At 41.8% G+C, this 24,355-nt stretch overlaps 1 protein-coding gene and 1 long non-coding RNA gene across 5 annotated transcripts; one reads left to right on the plus strand and one right to left on the minus strand.

Annotated features, from left to right (window-relative positions):
* Positions 1-647: 647 nt before the first annotated feature.
* LOC106605283 (serum amyloid P-component) lies at positions 648-9,346 on the plus strand. 2 transcript variants are annotated; one of them, XR_014392301.1, is made up of 5 exons: positions 648-839; positions 2,882-2,939; positions 6,891-7,477; positions 7,602-7,704; positions 7,956-9,346. It is a non-coding gene; the product is annotated as a serum amyloid P-component (long non-coding RNA). The 2 variants fall into 2 exon arrangements; XR_001328818.3 differs by having other exon boundaries at positions 6,891-7,704.
* mocos (molybdenum cofactor sulfurase) lies at positions 9,080-23,995 on the minus strand. Of its 3 annotated transcripts, XM_014199695.3 has the most exons (15): positions 23,720-23,995; positions 21,191-21,280; positions 17,106-17,172; positions 16,334-16,978; positions 16,073-16,149; positions 15,609-15,808; positions 15,295-15,411; positions 14,792-15,187; positions 14,384-14,546; positions 12,605-12,692; positions 12,251-12,375; positions 10,459-10,555; positions 10,054-10,195; positions 9,858-9,962; positions 9,080-9,506 (listed from the first exon to the last, which is right to left on the minus strand). In XM_014199695.3, exons 1-15 carry the CDS (start codon positions 23,862-23,864, stop codon positions 9,414-9,416), a joined length of 2,550 nt encoding a protein of 849 aa, XP_014055170.3. In that variant the 5' UTR covers positions 23,865-23,995; the 3' UTR covers positions 9,080-9,413. The 3 variants fall into 3 exon arrangements, with proteins under 3 accessions (XP_014055170.3, XP_014055187.3, XP_014055179.3); XM_014199712.3 differs by lacking the exons at positions 21,191-21,280; positions 23,720-23,995 and adding an exon at positions 20,514-20,717; XM_014199704.3 differs by lacking the exons at positions 21,191-21,280; positions 23,720-23,995 and adding an exon at positions 20,498-20,717.
* Between the last annotated feature and the right edge of the window lie 360 nt (positions 23,996-24,355).

Raw genomic sequence — 24,355 nt, forward strand, 5'->3', positions numbered from 1 at the left:
CCTAATGCACAGAGCACACTCTGGCTCTCCAGATTGAATTTAGGAACACACCCAAAGAGAAGCATAGTAACTTGGTGTTTTTAGGGATATGTTGAGAATTACATGAGGGAAATGTATCTATGAGATAAAATGACAATTTATACCTTTTTACAAGTCGTTTTTTAGTATGTTGGCTATTAAGAATTGTATAAGAGTAGCCAAGTCATGGTACTGTTGCAATACCATAGTATTTCCCTACCATGGTAGTGACCAGAAAAACATGATAGTACCATGGTATTTCTTTCATTTTACTACCATGGTACATTTTTGTAAGGGCGCACAGCATTTTATCAGCAACAAGCCATTGTTTAATAGATTTTAGAATATTCGCATGAAAATCTGTCGCCAATTGGATGGAAACCTAGCTAATGTGTTGTTTTGTATGTGTTTATATAGAATATAATAGAATCCACTAAGATATAAATACTTTACTCTTCTCTGTTTTATTCTTTGGTCAAAAAGCTGATCCATCAGGTTTTGAACCTAAAGTCAAGGGAAATTGACTCGATGAATTTGATAGAAAAATAGTCAGCTGATTGAAAAGAGGAACTGAAAGCCCGAAACATACCACCATACAATTGCAGACACATCAGAAAGCTGTATTAACACTTTCACAACTCCTACTGTCGCATGACTAATGGTCATGCGGTCAGAAAACAATATATTGACCATGATTTTTACTCAAATCACCCTTTTTTTTGTACATAACTAACCTATTTCACAATGACAGAAGATGAGCATTTAAACAACAGGAGAAGAAATCCCCTAAGATAAATCAGTTTTTTTACAAAACCGGCAAGGTAGGCAACATTATCATAACATTAAGCTGATAACATTATTATAACATTAACATATTATTATTCTAACCACTAAAATGTGTAATGTACAGTACCAGTCAAAAGTTTGGACACACCTACTCACTACAGGGTTTTTCTTTATTTGTACTATTTTCTATATTGTAGAATAATAGTGAAGACATAAAAACTATGAAATAACACATATGGAATCATGTAGTAACCAAAAAAGTGTAAAACAAATCAAAATATCTGTTATATTTGAGATTCTTCAAAGTAGCCACCCTTTGCTTGAAGACAGTTTTGCACACTCTTGGCATTCTCTCAACCAGCTTCATGAGGTAGTCACCTGGAGTGCATTTCATTTAACAGGTGTGCCTTGTTAAAAGTTAATTTGTAGAATTTATTTTCTTCTTAATGCGTTTGAGCCTATCAGTTGTGTTGTGACAAGGCGGGGGGGGGGGTTATACAGAAGATAGCCCTATTTGGTAAAAGACCATGTCCATATTAGGGCAAGAACAGCTCAAATAAGCAAAGAGAAATGACAGTCCATCATTACTTTAACACATGAATGTCAGTCAATGCAGTCGTTTTTTTCAAGTGCAGACGCAAAAACAATTAAGTGCTATGATGAAATTGTCTCTCATGAGGACCGCCACAGGAAAGGAAGACCCAGAGTAACCTCTGCTGCAGAGGATAAGTTCATTAGAGTTACCAGCCTCAGAAATTGCAGCACAAATAAATGCTTCACAGAGTTCAAGTAACAGACACATCTCAACATCAACTCTTCAGAGGAGACTGCGTGAATCAGGCTTTCGTCGTGGAATTGCTGCAAAGAAACCACTACCAAAGGACATCAATAAGAAGAAGAGACTTGCTTGGGCTGAGAAACACGAGCAATGGACATTAGACCGGTGGAAAGCTGTCCTTTGGTCTGATGAGTCCAAATTTGAGAGTTTTGGTTCTAACCGCTGTGTCTTTGTGAGATGCAGAGTAGGTGAACGGATGATCTCTGCATGTCTGGTTCCCACCATGAAGCATGGAGGAGGTGTGATGGTACTTTGCTTTTGACACTGTTGGTGAATTATTTAGAATTCAAGGCACACTTAACCAGCATGGCTACCACAGCATTCTGCAGCGATTCACCATCCCATCTGTTTTGCGCTTAGTGGAACTGTCATTTGTTTTTCAACAGGGCAATGACCCAACACACCTCCAGGTTTTGTAAGGGCTATTTGACCAAGGAGAATGATGGAGTGCTGCATCAGATGACAAGACATTCCAGGTGAAGCTGGTTGAGAGAATGCCAAGTGTGTGCAAGGCAGTCATCAAAAGCAAAGGGTGTCTACTTTGAAGAATCTAAAATCTAAAATCTATTTTAATATATATATTTTTTTTTTGGTTACTACATGATTCCATATGTTATTTCATAGTGTTGATGTCTTCACTATTATTCTACAATGTAGAAAATACTAAAAATAAAGAAACTCTTGAATGAATAGGTCTGTCCAAACGTTTTGACTGGTACTGTATATGTGTGCATACACTGAGTATACAAAACGTTAAGAACACCTGCTCTTTCCATGACAAAGACTGACCAGGTGAATCCAGGTGAAAGCTATGATCCCTTATTGATGTCACTTGTTAAATCCATTTCAATCAGTGTAGATGAGGGGAGGCAGACAGGTTAAAGAAGGATTTTTCAGCTTTGAGACAATTGGGACATGGATTGTGCATGTGTACCATTCAGAGGGTGAATGAAATATTTAAGTGCCTTTGAACAGGGTATGGAAGTAGGTGGCGGAAACTGGTTTGTGTCAAGAACTGCTCAACAGTTTTCCGTGTTTATCAAGAATGGTCCACCACACAAAAGACATCCAGCCAACTTGACACAACTGTGGGAAGCATTGGAGTCAACATGGGCCAGCATCTCAATATTCGAAAGGTGTTCCTAATGTTTAGTGTACTCAGTGTATTTGTAATGTAATGCAATTTTCTATAAAAAAATAAATAATGTGTTTCGATTGGATTACATTTTCTTTCTATAGATGGAGAGACTCTTTCTTCTGCCTTTTCTGTTTACAATGTGCTGGGCTGTGCCTCAAGGTGAGAAATCTGACCATTTATTCCTAAATCCAGAGCCCAAAGTTTGTCACGCTACAATAGATATGTCTCTGTATTTTATTTATTCATGTATCCTTTTTCCAAGACAGAAAGTAGGTGCCAAGGTAGCCTAAAGATCTTGAGAAAAGAGCAATCAGCCTATTTTTAGGTTAGAACAGAATAAACAGTCATTCATGCAATTATTCATGATTAAATTAACTCTCAAAAAGTCTTGGTGCCTGACAATACTGTCTCCACATGTCGAATATGATCATTATTCAGATCTAAATGGCCTACAAGAGAAATTTACATCAGAGCACGTATTGTACTGTGGGGCTCCCGAGTGGCGCAGCGGTCTAAGGCACCGCATCTCAGTGCAAGAGGCGTCACTACAGTCCCTGGTTTGAATTAAAAATGGCGGTGTTCGCTTTAGCAATCTCACTAGTATAAAGACCTCCTCCATTCCTGCCATTATTGAAAGAGATTGTGATACCTCACATCTCAAAATTGGGTTACTTAATGTTAGATCCCTCACTTCCAAGGCAGTTATAGTCAATGAACTAATCACTGATAATAATCTTGATGTGATTGGCCTGACTGAAACATGGCTTAAGCCTGATGAATTTACTGTGTTAAATGAGGCCTCACCCCCAGGTTACATTAGTGACCATACCCCCCGTGCATCCGGCAAAGGCGGAGGTGTTGCTAACATTTACGATAGCAAATTTCAATTTACAAAAAAAAAAACAACAATGACGTTTTCGTCTTTTGAGCTTCTAGTCATGAAATCTATGCAGCCTACTCACTCACTTTTTATAGCTACTGTTTATAGGCCTCCTGGGCCATATGCAGTGTTCCTCACTGAGTTCCCTGAATTCCTATCGGATCTTGTAGTCATAGCAGATAATATTCTAATTTTTGGTGACTTTAACATTCACATGGAAAAGTCCACAGACCCACTCCAAAAGGCTTTCGGAGCCATCATCGACTCAGTGGGTTTTGTCCAACATGTCTCTGGACCTACTCACTGCCACAGTCATACTCTGGACCTAGTTTTGTCCCATGGAATAAATGTTGTGGATCTAAATGTTTTTCCTCATAATCCTGGACTATCGGACCACCATTTTATTACGTTTGCAATTGCAACAAATAATCTGCTCAGACCCCAACCAAGGAGCATTAAAAGTCGTGCTATAAATTCTCAGACAACCCAAAGATTCCTTGATGCCCTTCCAGACTGCCTCTGCCTACCCAAGGACGTCAGAGGACAAAAATCAGTTAACCACCTAACCGAGGAACTCAATTTAACCTTGCGAAATACCCTAGATGCAGTTGCACCCCTAAAAACTAAAAACATCTGTCATAAGAAACTAGCTCCCTGGTATACAGAAAATACACGAGCTCTGAAGCAAGCTTCCAGAAAATTGGAACGGAAATGGCGCCACACCAAACTGGAAGTCTTCCGACTAGCTTGGAAAGACAGTACCGTGCAGTATCGAAGAGCCCTTACTGCTGCTCGATCATCCTATTTTTCCAACTTAATTGAGGAAAATAAGAACAATCCGAAATTTCTTTTTGATACTGTCGCAAAGCTAACTAAAAAGCAGCCTTCGCAAATGGAGGATGGCTTTCACTTCAGCAGTAATAAATTTATGAACTTCTTTGAGGAAAAGATCATGATCATTAGAAAGCAAATTACAGACTCCTCTTTAAATCTGGGTATTCCTCCAAAGCTCCATTGTCCTGAGTCTGCACAACTCTGCCAGGACCTAGGATCAAGGGAGATACTAAAGTGTTTTAGTACTATATCTCTTGACGCAATGATGAAAATAATCATGGCCTCCAAACCCTCAAGCTGCATACTGGACCCTATTCCAACTAAACTACTGAAAGAGCTGCTTCCTGTGCTTGGCCCTCCTATGTTGAACATAATAAACGGCTCTCTATCCACCGGATGTGTACCAAGCTCACTAAAAGTGGCAGTAATAAAGCCTCTCTTGAAAAAGCCGAATCTTGATCCAGAAATTATAAAAAACTATCGGCCTATATCGAATCTTCCATTCCTCTCCAAAATTTTAGAAAAAGCTGTTGCACAGCAACTGACTGCCTTCCTGAAGACAAACAATGTATACGAAACGCTTCAGTCTGGTTTTAGACCCCATCATAGCACTGAGACTGCACTTGTGAAGGTGGTAAATGACCTTTTAATGACGTCAGACCGAGGCTCTGCATCTGTCCTCGTGCTCCTAGATCTTAGTGCCGCTTTTGATACCATCGATCACCACATTCTTTTGGAGAGATTGGAAACCCAAATTGGTCTACATGGACAAGTTCTGGCCTGGTTTAGATCTTATCTGTCGGAAAGATATCAGTTTGTCTCTGTGAATGGTTTGTCCTCTGACAAATCAATTGTAAATTTCGGTGTTCCTCAAGGTTCCGTTTTAGGACCGCTATTGTTTTCACTATATATTTTACCTCTTGGGGATGTCATTCGAAAACATAATGTTAAATTTCACTGCTATGCGGACGACACACAGCTGTACATTTCAATGAAACATGGTGAAGCCCCAAAATTGCCCTCGCTAGAAGCCTGTGTTTCAGACATAAAGAAGTGGATGGCTGCAAACTTTCTACTTTTAAACTCGGACAAAACAGAGATGCTTGTTCTAGGTCCCAAGAAACAAAGAGATCTTCTGTTGAATCTGACAATTAATCTGGATGGTTGTACAGTCGTCTCAAATAAAACTGTGAAGGACCTCGGCGTTACTCTGGACCCTGATCTCTCTTTTGAAGAACATATCAAGACTGTTTCAAGGACAGCTTTTTTCCATCTACGTAACATTGCAAAAATCAGACATTTTCTGTCCAAAAATGACACAGAAAAATTAATCCATGCTTTTGTTACTTCTAGGCTGGACTACTGCAATGCTCTACTTTCCGGCTACCCGGATAAAGCACTAAATAAACTTCAGTTAGTGCTAAATACGGCTGCTAGAATCCTGACTAGAACCAAAAAATTTGATCATATTACTCCAGTGTTAGCCTCCCTACACTGGCTTCCTGTTAAGGCAAGGGCTGATTTCAAGGTTTTACTGCTAACCTACAAAGCATTACATGGGCTTGCTCCTACCTATCTTTCCGATTTGGTCCTGCCGTACATACCTACACGTACGCTACGGTCACAAGACGCAGGCCTCCTAATTGTCCCTAGAATTTCTAAGCAAACGGCTGGAGGTAGGGCTTTCTCCTATAGAGCTCCATTTTTATGGAATGGTCTGCCTACCAATGTGAGAGACGCAGACTCAGTCTCAACCTTTAAGTCTTTACTGAAGACTTATCTCTTCAGTAGGTCCTATGATTAAGTATAGTCTGGCCCAGGAGTGTGAAGGTGAACGGAAAGGCTGGAGCAACGAACCGCCCTTGCTGTCTCTGCCTTGCCGGTTCCCCTCTTTCCACTGGGATTCTCTGCCTCTAACCCTTTTACAGAGGATGAGTCACTGGCCTACTGGTGTTCTTCCATGCCGTCCATGGGAGGGGTGCGTCACTTGAGTGGGTTGAGTCACTGACGTGGTCTTCCTGTCTGGGTTGGCGCCCCCCCCCCCCCCCTTGGGTTGTGCCATGGCGGAGATCGTTGTGGGCTATACTCGGCCTTGTCTTAGGACGGTAAGTTGGTGGTTGGAGACATCCCTCTAGTGGTGTGGGGGCTGTGCTTTGGCAAAGTGGGTGGGGTTATATCCTGCCTGTTTGGCCCTGTCCGGGGGTATCATCGGATGGGGCCACAGTGTCTTCTGATCCCTCCTGTCTCAGCCTCCAGTATTTATGCTGCAGTAGTTTATGTGTCGGGGGGCTAGGGTCAGTCTGTTACATCTGGAGTATTTCTCTTGTCTTATCCGGTGTCCTGTGTGTATTTAAATATGCTCTCTCTAATTCTCTCTTTCTGTCTTTCTCTCGGAGGACCTGAGCCCTAGGACCATGCCTCAGGACTACCTGGTATGATGACTCCTTGCTGTCCCCAGTCCACCTGGCCGTGCTGCTGCTCCAGTTTCAACTGTTCTGCCTGCGGCTATGGAACCCTGACCTGTTCACCGGACGTGCTTGTTGCACCCTCGACAACTACTATGATTATTATTATTTGACCATGCTGGTCATTTATGAACATTTTAACATTTTAACATTTTGACCATGTTCTGTTATAATATCCACCCTGCACAGCCAGAAGAGGACTGGCCACCCCTCATAGCCTGGTTCCTCTCTAGGTTTCTTCCTAGGTTTTTGGCCTTTCTAGGGAGTTTTTCCTAGGGAGTTTTTCCTAGTCACCGTGCTTCTTTCACATGCTTTCCTTGCTGTTTGGGGTTTTAGGCTGGGTTTCTGTACAGCACTTTGAGAATATCAGCTGATGTACGAAGGGCTATATAAAAATAAATTTGATTTGATTTGATTTGAATCCAGGCTGTATCACATCCGGCTGTGATTGGGAGTCCCATAGGGCGGCGCACAATTGGCCCAGCGTCGTCCGGGCTTGGCCGGTGTAGGCCGTCACTGTAAATAAGAATTTGTTCTTAACTGACTTGCCTAGTTAAACAAAGGTTAAATAAAAAACATATATAATTTGTTCATCATACAGAGGCTACCAGTATTTACAATGTCCTCTCTCTGTCTCATCAGACCTCTCAGGTAAAATGTTCACATTTCCAAAGGAGTCCGATTCTGATCATGTGGTGCTAATGCCAACAGGAGAAAACTATTCTTCTGTGACAGTATGTCTCAGGTAATCAATGTAGTATTCAATACTTCAATATCTGTCTGATTCTAGCATTAGAAAGCTGTGCAATGCATATGGGCAACAATACTATGGTGTGAGCAGCAGTCAAACACCTGTGAAATATTAATTTTTCTGTGGTAATTCTTAGTAAATAAGTGGGTAATACATGTTTTATTTTTTTGTTGCACTTAGTTAATTTCAGCCACAAAATGTATTTCCAAGGCTTAGCTAACGTGGGTATTATGAATTTCCTAAAGGTATTTCACAGATGTCAAGAGGGCGTTTTCCATCTTTTCCATGGCAACTCCGACAAGCACCAATGACTTCCTGTTGTTCAAAGAGTCTAATGGTGACATGGAGCTACATGTTAGATATGTGGGAAGTGCATTCACAGGGCTACCAGGTGAGCAGAACATGTGGATGTCTCTGTGTGGGAGCTGGGACTCAGTCACCGGACTCAGTCAGGTTTGGATCAATGGGAAGCCGAGTGCAAGGAAGATGGGATACACTGCTGGGAGTGTGCTGAATGGAAAACCCATCATCATCCTAGGCCAGGACCAGGATTCTTATGGTGGAAATTTCGATAAGGGACAAGCGTTTATTGGTCAACTCACTGATGTGCACATGTGGAATTATGGTCTGTCACCTTGTGAGATCCAGCGCTTCACAAGCGACTTAAATTTCACCCCTGGGAATGTACTTAACTGGAGGTCCCTTGAGTACACAATTGATGGGCATGTGGTTCTCGAAAACAAGCAAACACCTTGCCAAGAATGAGCAGTGTTAGCCAATCATTCAGTGTTGTTGAGACATGTTGACTATAATCAAACATCTGAATATGCATGTGTGTCTATTCACAACTATTCTGCAAATCATCATAAAAAGTGTTTTTCTAATCAAATCAAGAAACACATTTTTTCCTAAAGCAATATCCTCCAATGAATCTAATAAAATTACACTCTTTATAGTAAATTGTGTATTTCAGTGCAGGCTCATTGCAAGCCCAGTCTGGGGACAGAGGGGAGGGCAACATGGTTGGGAACGGTGTGATACATTTTTTAGTTGGCACCCAGGTTAAAGGTCGAATTCAGACGTTTTTAAAGGGAAATTTCTCAGGGTAAGAATTTTGCTAGGACTGTCTGGGAGTGGTCTGAGTGGGGAGGGGAAAACTGAAAATTAGCTTTTATTGGCAGAGAGGTTTGGAACTTTCTTATTGGTCTATTAACTCATTTACTGCATGGTGATGTCACCATGGAACGCCAAAACTCCATCCCACCAAAACAGCCTGAAATTTCAGGCAGTCGGTTCAAACAGCTCTTACACTAAAAGGGCATTATCATTATTCCACAGTATTATTCCAACTTCATAGTGTGAAAATATATAAAACACAGAAAAATCCCGTTTTTATTTGGGTAAGCAAACATACTTAATCCACATGTTTAAGGACGAAGTTAACCAAATCAGTTATTCAAAGATAAAACCCCAAAATACCGTTTTGTTTATTTACAAAACATTCAAATCATGTAAACTAAAAAGGTACAGTAATTGATTTACACTTCAGTCTGTATGAGCTCTGTTATTACCTGGGTTGTCTAGCAATATGCAAACACTTATGCAAACACTTCAAATAAATTGAAATTGTATCCCATGCAATGTTTTCTTACATTTTTATGCAGTCCAGACAAACGAAAACACATCTGGAATTGGTAACCTTATCATGACATTTCAGACTTTACAGAAGAGCCAACAGATAGGGTAGAATTAGAGTCTCCCAGTGATTGGTGGACCAGGTACACACCAAATGTCACCTAAAAAACAATCAGAACACATTTACAGCATACTTACTGAATGGGCAAAATGGCCATTGTATCCAAAAAGGAGTAATTTGGGGATAAAGGATACTGTGTACTTTGCTGTGTGCTTTCTTTGTCCTTTTCTATGTACTCTGGCTACCTCTGATCTAAGGTCAATAACACAGACCGTTGCAAATGCAGTCCACCCAGTAGTAAGTCAGATGGTGTGTCATGGTATAGGGACTTTCTGAAAACGCTACACAACCTGGAACACACTGAAATTAAACACAAACTTCCCCGCTCTCTCTCTCTCTCTCTGTCACACACATACACACAAGCACACTGCAGCAGTTGTTTTACACTGACCTTCCCCTTGCGATAGGCAGAGAGAGACAGAAGAGGCTCCTTGGTCTTGGCTCCTGTGCTCTGATCAACCCCGATCATCTGGCATCTGCCACACCGACCTGCCACCTTCATGTCACATCACAAAGAGATGATGCAGTTATAGCTTTTCATGACCATTTCGGTAATAAGTGTCACCGTTTATGATCCGCATCCTCACCTGGAAATGGGTATTTCCAATAGTCAAGTGTGACCAATCATCTTCCTCAAATGGCTCCTTTCCAGAGATGACTAAATTGGCCCGAAATCGACTAATAAGCTTCTGGGTGTCAAGAGGCTGATGGTCATCAGAGGATTCCTGTCTGTCCCACAGTGGTTAGATGAACCACAAGGAACAAGAAAAAAAGGATGGCTCACATTAATCAAAAATAATTGATAATTCAAATGTAACTGTTAACAGAAATTACCTGGGGATTGTTGTGAATAACTCCCTGCTATCAACTAATCAGCATCCAGGATTCAAACAACCCATTTTATAATGCAGAATTTAGTATGTCACAAATTTCAATGTCCTCCACCAAGAATGAGTGAGGCCCTCAGGCAATAATAACATGTTATACTATACCTGCTTGTGATATGTCTCTGAAGCAAATCGACACTGGCACGGTTGACTATTAGGTACTGGGCTTCATTCACCAATGAGAGGGCAGTGGACGAGACCTCTGGGGCAAGTCATTATGCATTTAAGAGGGCAAAGAAAATTCAAAAATTCATGCATACAAAATATACTGAACAAAAATATAGACGCAACAGTGTTGGTCCCATGTTTCATGAGCAGAAGAAAGAAAAAAAATCCCAGAAATGTTCAATACTCACAAAAAGTGTATTTCTCTCATTCTGTGCACAAATTTATTTGCATCCCCATTAGTGAGCATTTTCCAAGTTAATCCATCCACCTGACAGGTGTAGCATATCAATAAACGTATTAAACAGCATGATCATTCCACAGGCGCACCTTGTGCTGGGGACAATAAAAGGCCACTCTAAAATGTGCAGTTTTGTCACATAACACAATGCCACAAATGTCTCAAGTTGAGGGAGCATGCAATTGGCATGCTGACAGGACAGCAGGAATTTCCACCAGAGCTGTTGCCAGAGAATTGAATGTTCATTTCTCTACTATAAGCTGCCTCCAACTTTGTTTTAGAGAATTTGGCAGGACTCCCCACCATTCCTCACAACCAAGTGTAACGCCAGCCTGGACCTCCACATCTGGTTTCTTCAGCTGTAGGATTGTCTGGGGGGGGGGGGGTTCTGTATGTAATAAAGCCCTTTTGTGGGGGAAAAAACGAATTCTGATTGGCTGGGCCTGGGTCCCCAGTAGGTGGGCCTGGCTCCCAGGTGCGTGGGCCTCCCCAGATGGCCATGCGCCGTCACAATCTTCAGTCTCTATCCCACTACTCTCTCCTCTATTATCCTATCATCTCTCCATTCTGCTAAATCCTTCTCCCTCTCTCAACATCGACAAGACGGAGCTGCTCTTCCTCCCGGGGAAGGCCTGCCTTCTCAAAGACCTCTCCGTCACGTTTGAGAACCCCACAGTGTTGCCCTTCCAGAGTGCAAATAACCTTGGCGTGACCCTGGTCAACACCCTGTCGTTCTCTGCAAACATCAAAGCAGTGACTCGCTCTTGCAGGTTCATCCTCTACAACATCCGTAGAGTACAACCATACCTCACACAGGAAGCGGCGCAGGTCCTAATCCAGGCACTTGCTGTCGGGACTACTGGAACTCACTGTTGTCTGGGCTCCATGCTTGTGCCATCAAACCTCTGCAACTTATCCAGAACACTGCAGCCAGCCTGGTTATCAACCTTCAAGTTCTCCCAAGTCACCCCACTGCTGCGCACACTCCACAGGCTTCCAGTTGAAGCTTGCATACACTACAAGACCATGGTGCTTGCCTACAGAGCATCAAGAGCAACTGCCCCGCCGTACCTTCAGGCTATGCTCAAATCCTACACCCCAACCCAAGCACTCCGTTCTGCCACCTCTGGTCTCTTGGCACCCCTACGGGAGGGCAGCTCCCGCTCAGCCCAGTCCAAGCTCTTCTCTGTCCTGGCACTCCAATGGTGGAACCAGCTTCCCCCTGAAGCTAGGACAGCAGAGTCCCTGCCCATCTTCCGAAAGCACCTGAAACCCTACCTCTTCAAAGAGTATCTTAAATAATCCCCTCCTCACCTCGAACTGACTTTGCTGATAACTACTGTGATATGTGGTTGTCCCATCTAGCTATCTTAAGATGAATGCACTAACTAACTCGCTTTGGATGAGAGCGTCTGCTAAATGACTAAAATGTAAAATAATACTCTAGTATTGCATCTGAAATTAAGTTTACCAAGGACATTTCCCTTTCACCTTTTTCATGGCCCTTTTTCATGTCACGACTGAAATCAGGACTTTGCCTTATCAAACGACAAGGCTGTCCAAGGAACTCTGAGAGCCATGACGCAGCTTCATCGCCACAGTCCACTGTCTCCACCCTTTGGATGGAGAGAATACAATAACAACCATTACAACACTTCGGAATCAAGGGGATGGTCAAATATCCTTTTAAATGATCTGTTATAACATCTGAAGGTGACTAAAAGGTATTGAAGAAAAAAAAAATCTGAAAAATGCGTCAAAATGAAACATGCCATTCTGATGACATGTCTTTCAAGCCTACTCTACAAAGACATAGCTAGTAGTTTAATAAGAAAGCCAACTCACCTGTCACCACACACCATGTTTTGACACACCCTATGACTCTGGTGTGGCTCATTGTGGTTTTCCAAAGGGACACAAATAGTGTTCATTCCTGAGAGAAGAGGAACTCTTTTAGAACAGTTCTGAAAATGTGTTACTGAAATGTATTTGAGGGGTGCTGCTGAATAAAAATTCCTGACGTGTCACAATAAAACATTTTATATATATATATATATATATATATATATATATATATATATATATACACACACACACATACACACACTCAGTTTATTAGGTACACCACCCCTTTCACGAAAATGGTTCGCTCCTAGAGACAGTGAGTCACGTGGCCGTGGCTTGCTATATAAAGCAGGCGGAGAGGCATAGAGGCATTCAGTTACTGTTCGCTTGAACATTAGAATAGGCTAAATGAATGACCTAACTGACATTGAGCATGGTATGATTGTCGGTCCAGGCGTGCCGGTTCCAGTATTTCAGAAATGGCCCGGCATCCTCTACTTCTCATGCACGACAGTGTCTATCTAGGGTTTACCGAGAATGTTGCGACAAACAAAAAAACTTCCTGTCAGCTGCGGTCTTGTGGGCGAAAACAGCTCGTTGACGAAAGATCGAAGGAGAATGGCAAGAATTGTGCAAGCTAACAGGCAGGCCACAAACAGGCAAATAATGGCGCAGCACAACAGTGGTGTTCAGAACGGAATCTTGCAACGCACAACTTGTTAGTCCTTGTCATGGATGGGCTGTTGCAGCAGACGACCACACCGGGTTCCACTCCTAAAGGCTAAAAACAAGAAGAAGCAGCTCCAGTGGGCACGCGATCACCAACACTGGACAACTGAGGAGTGAAAAAGCATTGCCTGGGCTGATGAATCCAGGTTCCTGTTGAGTCAGGATTTGGTGTAAGCAGCATGAGTCCACGGCCCCATCCTGCTTGGTGTCAACGGTACAGGATGGTGGCAATGGTGTGGGGAATGTTTTTCTGGCACACGTTAGGTGCCTCAATCCCAATTGAACAATGTTTCCATGCCATGAAAAATTCAGGCTGTTCTGGAGGCAAAGGGAGATCTTTGATGTTATGGTGCTATTTTGCTTCCACCGGTCCAGGGGCCGTTGTTAAGGTCAACGGCATCATGAACTTTATCCAGTACCAGGACATTTTAGCCAAAAATCTGGTTGCCCTTGCCAGGAGGTTGAAACTTGGTCACAAGTGGATCTTTCAGCAAGACAATAACCCCAAGCACACATCAAAACAAAATAATAAATGGTTAATTGAACACAAAAATCAACATTTTGCGATGGCCATCTCAGTCTACGGACTTCAGACCCATTGAAAACCTGTGGTTTGAATTGGAGAAGGCAGTCCATAAGCGCAGACGAAGGATATCAATGATCTGGAAAGATTCTGTATGGACAAATGGTCTAAGATCACCCCAACGTGTTCTCCAATCACATTTTTTTTTTTTAAAGGCTCAGTGCTGTTATCCTTGCAACGTGAGGTATGGGAAGGTATTGAAAACAGGGGTGCCTAAAACATTATTACTTGTTTAACAAAATGTCTTTCTCTGGGCAGTTGTATTAGTATAAAATAATAATTGAAAAACATTTGCATACAACATTTACATTTTAGCAGACACTCTTACCCAGAGTGACTTACTGTAGTGAGTGCATACATTATTTATATAATATATCTCAGATTTGAATAATTTATTTTATAGTCTTTTTTGCACATCCTTATCAAGGGTGCCACAACCTTTGGAACTGACTATATAGATGTCTGACCTGAGGCCTGCAGGTGCAGTGTGTTTGAGGGCAGGTAGATCTGTGGATGAATGAGGCATAAGCGTGGTTCTCTCTTTTGGTTCAGACACACTCTATTACCATTCACCACCATCCAGCCCCGGTCATGGAGCAGACCCAGAGGGCCCACTGGCCAGTCAGTCACCTGCATAAACCCATATCACAATCAAAACACAGAAGAAGTGAGAAATCAATTGATAGTACTGCTAGGCAAACACGCATATTGTAATTGTGTTTAGTTGATGAAATAGTACTTCTTACAACTAATATCCAACGATAGGTTTTTGATACTTTTATCAAATGATAATATGGGTATTTGGTGAACTATAATCATTTGCATTGTAGATCTGATGACAGCCAAACAATATTAAAAGTGAAATGTGCTCAAACCTCAAACGCTGCACAGGATTTGATTGGATATATGTAAATGTTAGTCAGAGTCTGGGCCTTCTCATGGCTCTTTGCATCTTTGGTGATGGCCTTCCCTCCACGTTGGTTCACAATTGGATCTGTAGATGCATGCACTCTCTCATCTATGTGGTCAGGTTTACCATTGGTAAGCATGCTGAGGAGACATTGACTGGAACCTTTAGAAGAGGTGTTCGATTTCAGTCTGTCTAGTTTATCTTGGTCCACTTTTACTGGTTTCTCCACAAAGCAGTCTGCAACGAAGTTCAGGAAGTTTTGGCAGTCCTGGAAGGTTGACATGTAGCCGAAGGATACACGCACAGATCCCGTTGGACGGCCGTCTACCAGGTCTATGTTGTCTCCACAGACATGACCCGCCTTGAAGAACACAGAAGAGGACATGACAACAGTATATTAAGATGAAGAATAATCTTTATCGTCTTTTGCACAAACACGTGCAATGACACTTACAATTCATTACTCACCTGTAGGTTGCTCTTCACCACTTGATTGGTGATGCCAAGGAAGAGCTGACAGGCACCTGTGTTGCAGAAGCAACCTGTCCGCACATGGATATTAAAAAGGCTAGCCAGCTTGTCCACCTAAGGAGACGAGAAAATGGAAAATGGCTAGACATTTAAATCAATCAGCAGAAATGTAAGACAGAAAAATTAATTGCATTCATAACACACTTAGGCTTTGTTAATTCTGAATTGACTTCTGTGTGGATGTGTGAAATAAATAAATGCAAAAAAAAACTTGAGGGTGTAGTAAATAAAATAAGCTCATTTGAGTGGACCTGAGAGTATCCAATCATTTGTCCATGACAGTCCATCAAGTTGAAGTTGAGGATGGCTCCCTGTGTGTTCGGGTTCTCAAACTCACTATGGGAGTATATCTGAGCAACTGGTTGTCCGTTGCCATGGCAAAGACTAGACAGCAACATGTAGGTATAGCGTGTTAAACCAAATGTATGCAGCTGGATCTTGTCCATGCCTCCTGAAGGAGAAAAAAATTTATACTGAGCTGCAATACAATAGTAGAAGTGTTTCATTGACTCATTTCAATCTCTGTAGAATATTGGTCCCCTCCTTACTGATGTTAAAGATTTCTGTCAAATTGATTTAATGAACAGCCACTCAACCATTTGAAAATGATTTCAAATTCAGAGTTCTTACTTTGATACTTAATGTAATGACAGATGATATTGATGCATAACTTTTTGTTTCATCCATGTCTTTTCAATTATTCACATGTACATACCTGTGAGCGTGTGGAGAGAATCAAAACTATGATTTAGAGCAATGATGTCTAGGAAAGAGATGGTGCCATCTTCAAACCTTAATTTGAGAACAAAACCACAAGATGTGTCACAAAATAAATAAAAATAAATAATAAAAAAAAAAATCACAAAATATTTTCTCTCTAAGCCTTGCTCACTCAACTTCATAAATAACTTCAAAATACCACATTTGTTCATTTACACGTGTATAATTACATTTCAAAGCTCATGCAATAGTTTACCGGCTAGCCATATTTGGCGCTGGCACATAATAGTTATCCCCTGCTAGGTAGGCCGCTGCTGTCCCTCCACCAAAATACGTCTTTCTTAGGAGGGCAGCTGTATCATTCCGGACGAGAAGAGCCCCTAAACCTGTGGGGAAGCCAAACATCTTATAGAAGGAGAAGGGAACAAAGTCAGCTGGGTGCTCCTGCAGATCCAGCGGAGAGCAGCTGGCAAAAGAGGCAGCATCCAGCAGGACGAACCACCGGCCCTTGCTGTCACACGCTGGGTAGAGCTGCCGCGCCTGGATGCCCCTCACGTACCCCAGAGGGTATTTTCTGCCAGAGAAATTGCTCTGTGCTGGGTAACAGAAGAGGTGTGGTGTCTGGCAACTGCTGCCTTCACTCTGGGCCACATCTTTGGCTCTGGCCTCTATCTCCTCGGGGGAGACAGGTAGAGAAACTACTCCCAGTGCTGAAGTAACTCCTCTGATACCGACCACCGAGGTATGGTTATCAGTCAGATAGCAGAACTGACTGGCTGGCTCCATAGCAGTGGGAGGCCTCCAGGGAAAGCTCTCAGCGACTAATTTGAGAGCTGCCGTACAGCCAGAGGTGAAAATCACTGAGTAATCGTCTGGAGTGGTGTTAAAATGCTGCAATATCCTGCAAGAAAATACATTTCTGTTCAGTACATGTCCTCAATAGGAGGGCATAAATTAGTGGTCACACAGTCACATTCATTAGGATGGTATAATGGTGATTAATTATTTCTGTGAAAGGAGAGGCTTACCTGTATCTGACATGATCCACTGTATCATGTGTCAGTCTGCTGCTGGGGTTATGGCTGTGAGGGTTGCCTAAAAACAACAATATTAGAAGAATATATTGAAACTATTTCTCAAGCAAGAATTTTGCTAGGACTGTCGGAGTGGTATGAGTGAGGGGAAAACTTAAAACTAGCTGTTATTGGCAAAGAGGTTTGGAACTCTTTGTTATTGGTCTTTTAACCAATTTAAAGCCTGGTGATGTCACCAGGCAAACCAAACACCCGCCCATGCACATAGTCTGATTTAAAGGTCCTGTGTAAATTGTATTTTCAACCAGCAACTATCAGGAGATAACATTGATAAAATGTTTTCACACTTTTACAGTGTTAGTTTCATCAGCTGTTGTACAATATGATACAAAACACAGGAAAACGTAATTTTAACTAAACTGGACCTTGAAGATAGAGGACCCAGCAGCCTATTTAGTTGGTGTGGAGCAGCAACAGTCTCTGAGTCGGAAATTCAGGTGCAAATCAATCAGTCAAATGTAATTATAAAGACATCAGCAGATGTCACAAAGTGCCATACAGAAACCCAGCCTAAAACACCAAACAGCAAGCAATGCAGATGTAGAAGCATGGTGGAAGCCTAGGAAGAAGCCTAGAGAGGAACCAGGCTCTGAGGGGTGTCTAAAAGTAGGAGGTATTTATTTACAGTGCAGGGCAGGCAGTGATGAAGAAGACTGGATACAAATTTGAGTATTTATAAAGTTAAATTTTATTTATAAAGTATTAGGAAAAACAGTTGACAAAAATACTTGTAATTTGCAATTGGCTACTTTGCTACTTATAGGCAAAACGCCTATAAACAAATCTGAGTTTGGCAGAGCTATTGCCTAGTAACAGGGAACAAAACCGGAAAAGGAAATTATTTGAGGAACAGAACCCGAACCGGAAACATATGTGATCTATACTCTTCTGGAACAGAACAGTTATTTTAAAAGAATGGGAACCAGTTAATAACATCATTTTACATTCCAGGCATATTTTTTCCAGTCCCCTTACTCTGTCACTCACAAATGTATTCCAGTGCCTGTGTTCCAGTGCCATATTCCAGTGTGCATGTGTGTGTGTAGGGTACCTGCCCCTCCCCTCTGAAGCAAGGTTACTAGCATTATTCAGAAATTAGGGAGAGATGTTTAAAAGAATGGATTGAGGAAGTTAAGGAACCTATAGTTATCACATTTCACATTGTATTTATTAACTACAAAAAGCTAAGACGTGTTTTTAATTATAGTTCTGCTCTGCACACACAACAAGCTTGTTAGTTAGCTAGTTAACATTTGCTCTGGTCCAACAGTAAACCAACTCGGAAGTTCAAAAACGTTCAAAGTTCTCCATAGAAGTCGCCCATCTGTAGGCATAATTCTGTGGGCCTTATTCAGATCATGTATGTCATAACAAGATGCCCAGCACTTCAAGACAAGCTTCCTCCAGCCTCTCTTTATGTTGCATCTCACGCCCTACACTGTGACTGGCAGCATAGTGTGTGTGTTTGTATTTCATTATGATTAAACCATGCTGTTAAGACAAAATAAAATTAGCTGTTAATGACTTCCTGTACAGATTAAATCACTTACCTGCTCCATGGCAAGCTGCTCTATCAACACTGATAGGTGAAGTAATTTAATGTAGAGCTAAATGTAAAAAATATATAATTTTCAGAGGTTTAAAAAAGGAAGGCAGATGACCTTGGTGTGACATTATGGCCCAATCCAGCCTTTTTGCCTAAGGTTTTATCACCCGTTCACATCAATCAAGCCCTCGAGCTGGCGGCCTGCTGCCCCTCTCCTTTGCGGAGGAGGAGCGAGCAAATCTCCTGTGTCCAGTCCGTTCCCTCAAATGCAATATGCAAGCCATGGCACACTACAGGAAGTCAGACCAGCTGTTTCGGTGCTTTGGTGGGAAGTAAGTCCGGTGCTGTTGGGTAAATTGGACAACGGCTGACCCCCGCCATTCAGTTTATGCCTCTACACCTGTTTGTGGGGTTTGGGGGGGGGGGGGGGGGTTGGCTGCATCGCCATCTTGGGCTGGCGAGCACCTGTTTTAGGCTAGTGGTAGGGCCAAGGGCATGTGTAGGGCTGGGCCGAGTTAGAGCGGCAAGGTTGACGTGCATCTGGCCTCCCTCTGTGATGCCTGGTTTCTGGGCTGTGCGTTCCACACCTTTTTCACCTATTATATTACTTAAATCATGAACTAATATAATAGTAACAGGAGACTGTATTACAACAGCTACCACAATATACAGTAAAAGGTAGAGAGCTACAATAATCTGGCGGGAGTTGTACAGCACCCGCAAAATAATTTTAGGTTAGCCTAGCTATGACCACAGGGCTGGAGAGATATGTTTAAACGTAAGCTTGTTTATTTGAAACACGCAAGAACGGCCGTCGTTTGGTAAGCCAAGCTGACAACACACAGTGGCAGCTAGGTGGAGTTGGTAAGCCAAGCTGACAACACACAGTGGCAGCTAGGTGGAGTTGGTAAACTAGCTGACAACACACAGTGGCAGCTAGGTGGAGTTGGTAAACTAGCTGACAACACACAGTGGCAGCTAGGTGGAGTTGGTAAACTAGCTGACAACACACAGTGGCAGCTAGGTGGAGTTGGTAAACTAGCTGACAACACACAGTGGCAGCTAGGTGGAGTTGGTAAACTAGCTGACAACACACAGTGGCAGCTAGGTGGAGTTGGTAAGCCAAGCTGACAACACACAGTGGCAGCTAGGTGGAGTTGGTAAACTAGCTGACAACACACAGTGGCAGCTAGGTGGAGTTGGTAAGCCAAGCTGACAACACACAGTGGCAGCTAGGTGGAGTTGGTAAACTAGCTGACAACACACAGTGGCAGCTAGGTGGAGTTGGTAAACTAGCTGACAACACACAGTGGCAGCTAGGTGGAGTTGGTAAACTAGCTGACAACACACAGTGGCAGCTAGGTGGAGTTGGTAGACTAGCATGTCATTAATACCTGGGGAGAGGGATGCCTAGGGAAGGCAATGTGAATCTCACGTCTTATAGCTGGCTAGGCTTACAACCTTCCTAGACACGCGGTTATCTAGGTAAGTGACCCATTCAAATTTTAAATAGTTGAAGGACGACTAGTGCCCGGTGGCCTCGATAACGAGCATAGCAATGGAGGATATCTTGACAAGGTTGGCACCGGAGTACGGTGGACAACACACACATACAAACTAGCTAGTGGGCTAAGTCAGCACAACACAAGAAAGCCCGATATCCTCTGATAAAAGGGATAGGTAAGGGGAGAGCTGTCACACAACATCGGAGGGCAAATTCCACGCTCTGACACACAGGTCACAGGCCGTTGGTGACAGACTGACAATACACACAACTCACACAGAGTTTAGCTTACCCTACCGGGACCTGGGAAGATGCAATCTGAAAAACGGGAGCAGCGGAGCAGTCAACTTGTGCGATACAGCTCCGCTGACTTTGCGAGAATAAATAAGAGACAGTGCATGGTAGCGCATGGTCTGCCATTTTATATGAACACTGGGGCATGTCCTCCCATGCTGTCAGGTCACTGGTGTGACTTTGTTGTTATAACTCGACCTGCGTGGAACGTGAGGGGTATAACCCATAATGTCAACCATACTGACGGTCTGAAAGGTATGAAGTAGAACTGGTCGGAGCAGTGGAATGGAATGAAAAATAATTATGGTTCTGTTCGGGAACTAAACTAGTGGAAAATAATTTGTTACCCCAACAAGTAGTTCTCCATGAATAAGGAGAATGGGGATCCTAAAAGGACTTGCCCTGACATACACCATTCACATCTTTAAAAAGGTAAATTCGCAATAAACAGTGATAATATTATGCTTGAATGGCAATATTATAGTACAATTGACATGCAATGGCCAATACATTACTTGTTAATAAAAACAAGAGCATAATTTACATAAATAGTCCAAAAATGTATTTAGCAATCCCAGATTTCCCCTTTAATCAAATGACTTTTCACACTTGTAACAATTCAGCACATTACATCAGTTGTAGCCAATTATATTTGTTATGTGAAGAAATACTCACCATATACATTCGTGCAGATATCCTGATAGAATTCTCTCACCAATGACTCAGGGTATAGTGTTGTTCCAGCATGATCCAGGTATGTAATGCCTGTCAAAAAGTTGGTTTTGAAATTAGAGAAATCTCGGCAAAGAGTTTTTATTTGGATATACCCTGCTGAAAAAAACTGTTCTAAAAAAACAAGCTGGTCAGTGCTGGTATGATGCTGGTCAAGGTGGTCTGACCAGCATGGTCTAGCTGGTTACCCAGCATTCTCTATTGCGGTTTCATTTTTAGAATTGTTTGTTTCAATATATTTTTTTGTTTGTTGTGTTTGTGCATGTACATTGAGTGATTCATTAATATTATGCTACACAAAGATACATCACAGAACTATGGGAAAGCAGTGTTTGGCAGGTGAGGGTGAAGGACACTGTCTACAGGTGTCCTAGCTAGCTAATTACCGGTGGGTGTTGACCCCGGCTCCCGCCTGTGTACTGGGGTCCTTGCTAGCTAGTACACAGTGTCTTACGACCCCAGCCTTTCCGAGAACCTGCCCTCGGTGTAACGTTAACAGAAATGCGGGAAAGCAGTGCTCGGCAGGTGGGGGCAAAGAACACTTTCTCCCGGTGTCCTGGATAGATAACTACCGGTGTCGCCCCCGCCTCCGGCCTGAGTCGTAGCTTAAACATTAACTAAAAAAACACACACATGCAGGATCGCCCTGAATTGCAGGCCCCTAGCACACCCTTCTCGTTTTTTTCAGCAGGGAAATCACTTATGTGCATCTAATTACAACACTTGCACTACTAGTGGTAAGTACAGGTATTGTCATAAGAACACAACAACATATTATGTAGGACCAAACCTGCTGTAATTATAATTAAATAAATAAATAAATACATGCACACATAACTAGATACATTAATTAATAAATCCACACATAATTTTTAAAAAAAGCAAGGAAATACAAAAACACTGACTAAAATTAATATTCTCTACATATCTGTACGTATTCAATTATTTATCTAATTGTTCAAACTTTAATTAATTTATATATTTTTTGTATTTCTTCCTCCAATATCATAATGAGGAGGTTTCAATCAAACTTCTGTGGGTGGTATCTAACACACCATTGGTTGATCAATGTCACAGCACGTGGGTGGGTCTAATTTGTGGAACGTTCCAACAGGAATCCGTTCCAAAAACTTTGTAAAGTACAAGGTTGCCAACAAACAACGCATACAAAGTAGCATGATCAATTCACCTAGCTAACTAGCTGCCGAATAGGCAGCAATTCACCACATAGCTTATTCTTAATGTTTGTCCATAGGCTACCAGAGACGTTTTTCGGAATAAACGTGGTGAGTGAAAACTTAATGAAATAGCCCATTATTCCGCCGCTATATAACTTTGTATGCGTTGTTTGTTGGCAACCTTGTTATTTACGAAGATTCCTGTTGGAACGTTCTACAAATGATACCCATCCACAGCGCGTTGCTAGACTGATTTTGCACCACCTATGTGAAGCTAGCAACAATAACGATTAGCCACAATAGTAGAATTTGAGGATTGCCTTCAAAATAAAAGTCCAAAATTGAAACTGACGCAAACGGATACAAATAGTGGATTCATGCCATATTTGAGCTGAATAATAATTAAACGTTTGGAATGTTGTTATATAAATTCAACAAAATACAATAATTAGTTAATTTGAAATTGCACTGTGGATGTATTAGACTTCAGAATTGTATTGGGGGCATACTGTATGCATTGTACAGCCTTGTCTATGGCTCTTGGGTCCATGAAACGTTCACAACTGTGAAGAGTTAACACAAATATTAGTGTTGTAGGTCTTATTGCAGGACTTTGACACCACTGTGAAATGAGCCACACTAGCTAACCAGTCAACCTACTGTGTATTGAACGTTCATATTGCAATGTACAGCTTTACCTATGGATCTTGGCTCCATGAAATGAGGTATCAGCCTACTCGGTGACACCCACAGAATACAACTGTTTAGAGTTTACACAGCAGCATATAATAGACATTATCTCCAATGTCCCCCCCAAAAAGTGACATATCATATTGATACATAGCTATATGCGCTACACATTATTTTTCGGGGGGTGCTAATGTGAAACAACTTTGAATACGTTCTGTCATACTTAAACGCAGCCCAGGCAAATGTCATTGCTCAACACACCGTGGCATTGATCAACCAATGGTGTTATATACCACCCACAAATATGTTTGCTTGACACCTCCTCATTATCATGTTGGAGGAAGAAATACATAAATAAATAAATGAAGAAATAATATAAATGAATAAAATGAAAGAATGTGGGATTAATTATTTTAAATCATGATTTTTTAAATATGTATTTGTGTGCATTTATTTATGTATTTATATATGCATGTATTTATGGCAGATTTGGTACTGCATAACATATACAGTAGGCAGACCTATGTTACAATGTTACATCACCGGTTTGCATTGAACCAGCTTAAGTTAACATAAGCCCCACGCAAAAAGTAGCCCACTGTACCTTTAATCCTTGAGAACTCCCGTTCTATCATGTCTTGGAAGACACTCTTATAACCGTAATGATTCCAAACTTCCTCGAAGCTCTCAAACGTACACAGTTGATTAAAATTCAACGATTCCTTCTCCATGGCCTCTTGCAGTGGCATTTTCGCGTCTACCTGAATTGTAACTTGCACATGTCGAATGGCAGTATTGAGTTGACAAAGTTCTAAGTCCACACTGCATCTCTGACAGACAGTGACAGTCTGTTTTAGTAGTAGTCATTTGTATCGAAACGATTTACCTCGCATTCCCAAGACAAGATGACTGAGATAATTATAGATCTGTTACTGAGAATGCAGGAAATGGAATACAACATCATTTACATTTGAAAGTGGACCGAGTCTGTCAATCGGGACAATAAGCGAGCAAAACATAATACTGGCTAATGAAAATGAAATACTGTTGCTATTATTAAGGATGTATTTAGTGATAACCATAACAATTCAAATTCCTATTCAGTCAATTCAAGGAGTGAATTGAAATGTAATTCAAGAATGTGCATAAACACACACACATTAATGTAGTCATGTACACACACATGTAGAAATGCAATAATAATATTTTTGATATATGGAGGCCAAAGCACGTGGTCTGG

Source organism: Salmo salar, chromosome 01 (assembly GCF_965601325.2).
Source record: "Salmo salar chromosome 01, fSalSal1, whole genome shotgun sequence".
Taxonomy (NCBI): Eukaryota; Metazoa; Chordata; class Actinopteri; order Salmoniformes; family Salmonidae; genus Salmo; species Salmo salar.